The sequence below is a fragment of the Cucumis melo genome, chromosome 4 (assembly GCF_025177605.1).
Source record: "Cucumis melo cultivar AY chromosome 4, USDA_Cmelo_AY_1.0, whole genome shotgun sequence".
Lineage (NCBI taxonomy): Eukaryota > Viridiplantae > Streptophyta > Magnoliopsida > Cucurbitales > Cucurbitaceae > Cucumis > Cucumis melo.
The window spans coordinates 22,810,806-22,815,660 of record NC_066860.1 but is presented as its reverse complement, the minus strand read 5'-3'; the positions used below and the strand labels follow the sequence as shown (position 1 = coordinate 22,815,660).

Sequence of the window (4,855 nt, the reverse complement as noted above, 5' to 3'; positions counted from 1 at the left end):
TTTATGTCTATTTTTGATAAGTTTGAAGAATAAAAAATGCAAAATAGTTGAACTTATCTTTGTGTTATTTTAGGGGATGATATAAATTGTAGATTCAAATTGTTATTAAAATTTTGTAATATGTATTATTTAATAAATTTTCGATAAATAATATGAAATATAAAAAATTGTGAATTAATTGATTTAAATTCTAATAATTAGGAGATGTTGAAACTAAAGTCATACCTTTAGGGGGTGTTGGCAAAATCTTCTGCAGCAAGAGAATATTTTTTTTTGATTTAGTTAAGATTTACCAAAAGTGAATGTGTTTACAAATGCATGTATTCGTATTCTGTCATATTTTGTTTGATTTTTTGACCTATATAAATAGACTGTATTTGTATGCGAGTGAATTGCGCTTTGTAAAGGGTATACTTAGACAAAAAAAAATTGAAAATTGAAAAAAAAGTATATCTAACAAGCGGTTTTGCCATAAATCTTTTTTTTTTTTTTGAGATTTTCTATTTTTCTATTTGCAATCCAATATTCTGCTATTTTGACGGTTAATTTTGACTTAAATAGAAAATTGAAACTAACGGCATATCTTTAGGAACTGTTGAACAATATAATATTTTTTTGATTTAGTTGAGAATTATCATAAGTCATTGTGTTTACAAAATATGTTATATTTTGTTTGAGTTTTGATCTTAACAAATACACTGTATTTGTATATAGACAATTATCATCCATGGAGGGGTAAATTCAAGCTAAAAAATGAAAAAAATTATTCTGACAATTAGTTTTGTCATAAATCAAAATAATTTAACAGTTTGCTATTTTTCATTTTTCTATCCATAAATTTGCTATTTCCACATTTTCCCCTTTCATTAATCTCATCAAAGGGTCATATTTCAAACCTCTAACTCTTTTTTGGCCCTCCATACTCATACTTCTAAAGTACTCCTTTGACTAAACACGCCACAAACTTGTGCAATCTTAATTAGATTCAAAACTAGTCAAGCAAATGGGGAGGAAAGATCCTTTTATTATAATGTTTTCAATCAGGTAACATATTGCATATGTAAGATTTATAATCTAATGGAAAGAGGTCTAGTTAACTTATGACTTAAAATTTCAAGGATTGAAACCATGTAATAAGAGACGAAAAGTACAAAATTTTTAATCTTATACTTGTTAAAAGTATAGTTATCATCGTACCTAAATTTTAGGGGTGACCATCAGTCGTTGTTTTTTTTTTTTTTTTTTTTTTTTGACAAAATCGACCTCTAACAACCATAGACGATTTAGTAAATGTTCAAAACAACCTCGACGTGGATGAGTAATGGTCGATCGATTTTTGTGGAGTTGGTCAGATCAGTTTAACACTTAAAAATACTTTTTGAAAATTCACAATCTGAAACTTTTTGAAACCGACCCCTCTCATTTTTCGACCGACCGACTTCGGTTTGATCAGTCGGCTCAGTTTTTCGGTGGTGGTGATGGTGTATTCGAAACAAATAACAAAGTTTGGAGAGAGATTTTTTTATAATTGACCATTAAATTAAATAAATCATATACAATTAAGAATACAAAGATTCAAAACTGTTTTTAGGGATATTTTACATGAACTAATTTTTGTAAAGAGGGGCAAAAATATATCTACTCAAACTTTTGCAATTTTAAATCCTCAAATGATCAAACAAATTATATGAATGAGAGAGAGAAAAAAATCAAAAAGCATCAAGGATTTCCAAGATGAAATTGCTGCAAGTAGGACAGTTCCCGCGGCTTACCATCAACTCCTTCGAACACAGCCGGCAAAAAGTATGGCCACAATCCGCCAACGGCGCGTTCTTATGTTTCACCATACAAACGCAACAGCTAAATTCTCCACCGTTACCATTATCTTCATCTTCTTCGTATTCATCATCTTCATCATCCTCGAAGAAGTTTTCTTCAAATCCCATTCCGTAACTCGATCTCTCAAAACCCATTTCCCTGTCCGTCTCATGTAATAGATCCATCAACGACATCCTCACTGGTTCCGACGCCGGCGAAGACTCCTCCTCCCCCTCTGATCCCGTTGTTGATTCTTCCTTTTCGTTTTCATTTCCGTTCAAGTTGTTGTTTTCGTTTTGTTTTTTTTCTTCTTCTGCTGCTTCCGCTGCTGCTGCTGCTGCGGCAGCCGCGGCGGAAGCTGCATCTGCTGCTTCTTGTGCTGCTACGGCTTCTCTTGCGGACATCATTCTGTGATCTGATAAATTCGAGTGTCGAATTCGGTTATCGCGATCTGGTTCTGTTGGATCGGTGTAATTCTCCATTGGATTTGAGACACGGACTGAGTTATGGCGTGACATTTGCGGTCTCATGATTCGAACTGGGGCTGCATCTGGAGACGATGAGTATTCGGAGGATTCATCATAATGAAACGCGGAGGAATCGCTTGAGCTGTTCATTGTGGAAGTTTGTCGAGACATTTGACGGCGAGTGGATTTGGAAGATTCTTCGGACGGATGACGAGAATGATTATCGGTGGAGTTTTTGGACGAGCCCGTGTTAAAACGGATTTGATTTCGTCTTCCGATTAGAGAGCGCTTGGTTTGAACAGGAATATCAGAGGTCGGAATTGGAACCGTTGAGACCCAAGCAGAGCCGGCGCGCTTCAGCCGGAGCTTATCCCTAAAAGATTTCCAAGTCCTTTTATCCTTTCCGAAAAGCCCCTTGCCGGCGCTCGGCTCCTCGTCGCGGATTATGTCAAGTAGGGTTCGGCCGCGGATTTCGGTGGCCCTTGCAGTGGCCGGTGGCCCTAATCTATTGTTAGCCAAAACATCATCCAGCGTATAGCCTGCCAGGCTACGGCCATCCTCAACCATCGACATCGGATCGGAAATTTGAGAATCGAAACAACCTTCCGTGTTCACGAATCTTTGGAGATAGCAGAAAGAAGAAGAAATGTCAAAATGGAATTGAATTTCAATGCAGGTTAGTAGAAATCAATAGATCATTATTTTTCCAGTAAAACCTAATTATTGATGTAAATTGATGATCATCAAACACACAATCAAATTAAGCTTCACGAATTCATGCCTTATTATCTGACATTAATTCATTTTGGGCTAATGTTAACTGAGAAATCCAATGTACAATGTAACAGGAATGGTTTCTGTAAGAACTTTGATCTTAGCAGGAAGAAGAAGAAAAAAGTAATTTAGGTTTTTCAGATGAATCCCCATGGTTTTTTGATCAATTACTGACACAAATAGATGACCATCTTAATAAAAAAAATCAAATTAAGCTTCAGGAGTTCATGCATTAATCATCTAACTTTTTCTTTATCTTGTGGAATCAAACCATTTGGAAATTGCAAAAGATAAAACAAACCCACCTTGGGATAGTAAGTGAAAATGGATCCAATATAATGTAAATTTGACAGGAAATGGCGTCTTCAAGAACTTTGGAGGTCGGCAAGAAGAAGATATTCAGGTGTTTCAGATAAATTCCCCTGTTTTTTGGATCAGTTACGGATACAAATAGATGATCAAAATCACAAATCAAGGAATTAATGCATTTATCATCTTAGTTTCTTCATCCTTTGGAAAGAAAAAGAAAAAGGAAACGCCACCTTAAGATAGTGACACAAGGGAGATCCAAATTAAATTTGACAGGAATGGCTTCTGCAAGAACTTTGGTGCTTGGAAGGAAGAAGAAGAAGAAGACATTCAGTTATTTTAGTTCAATTTCCCTTGTTTTTCTATCGATTTCTTTTTTCTTTTTTTTTTTTTTTTTTTTTTTTGTCTTAAAGATTTTTTTTTTTAAATAGAGTTAAATTAGAAATGTAATGAAGAATGTGGAAGAGAAGCAATTGGTTGGTAGGGTTGTCCCAATTTTTCCGGTGAGTTGTGAGGTTTAGAAATTTGTTTAAACAAAGAAAATTGAAAAATAGTGGAAAATTGAAAAAGAAAATTAAAAGATAAAAAAGTCTTCTAAAATTTTCTAATACTATGTCGGTGAAGAACTAAGAAGCAATTTTTTAGTTTTTTCTTTTCTTTCTGGTTTTTTTTTTCAAAATATAACAAAACCACGAAATATTTAGATTATAGAACAATTCTAAAAACAGAAAAAGCCTAGAGGCCCACTATTTAAAATATAAAAAACGTGCATAATATATTTGCTATTAATTTTCTTACAGATAGTTTAATTTGGTTACAATTAAATTTGGTTACACGATCGTTTAGATTTGAGTTAATTTTTTTTTTTCAAAATTTGGTACACGATTTTTTTAATTGTTTTAGTGCATGATCGTTTAGATTTCTCTAAATGATAATCATTTATTTTTTCTACATCATCCTTTGTTTTTTTATATCATTTACATTTGGCTACCCCAATCTAAATAAATTTTTTCAAGATTCTTTAGTTATTGTTTTTTACAGCATCGTTTACTTTTTTTACACGATCGCTAACATTTAGCTACTTCAATTTAAATAATTTTTTTCAAGATTTTTTATACACAGATGTTTTATTTTTTTTTACACGATTATTTACCTTTTTTACATGATCCTTTACCTTTGGCCACTCCAATCTAAATGATTTTTTTTAAGATTCTTTATAAAATCGTTTACTTTTTCTACACGATCGTTTATATTTGGCTACTTCAATTTAAATGATTTTTTTTAAATTTTTTATACATGATCTTTTAGATTTTGCTATTTTTTGTATATATTCGTTTAGATTTAGTTACCCAAATTTAAATGACGTAAAAAAAAAGAAAAGAAAAAAGACAATAGAAAGAAATCACAGCAAAAAAGAAAAGAAAGAAGAAATACGATAGAAAGATCAAACGACATAAAAAAAGAATCAGAAAAGAAGAAAGTCGATG

The 4,855-nt window shown here is 32.5% G+C and overlaps 1 protein-coding gene across 1 annotated transcript; it reads right to left on the bottom strand.

Moving 5' to 3' along the window:
• Nucleotides 1-1,635: 1,635 nt before the first annotated feature.
• On the bottom strand, nucleotides 1,636-2,858 carry LOC103503074 (uncharacterized). The gene has a single exon (XM_008467247.3). It carries the CDS (start codon nucleotides 2,856-2,858, stop codon nucleotides 1,710-1,712), a length of 1,149 nt encoding a protein of 382 aa, XP_008465469.3. The 3' UTR covers nucleotides 1,636-1,709.
• Between the last annotated feature and the right edge of the window lie 1,997 nt (nucleotides 2,859-4,855).

Excerpts from the sequence above, each read along its gene's own strand:
- LOC103503074 (XM_008467247.3), bottom strand. The coding sequence starts at position 2,858 with ATGTCGATGGTTGAGGATGGCCGTAGCCTGGCAGGCTATACGCTGGAT.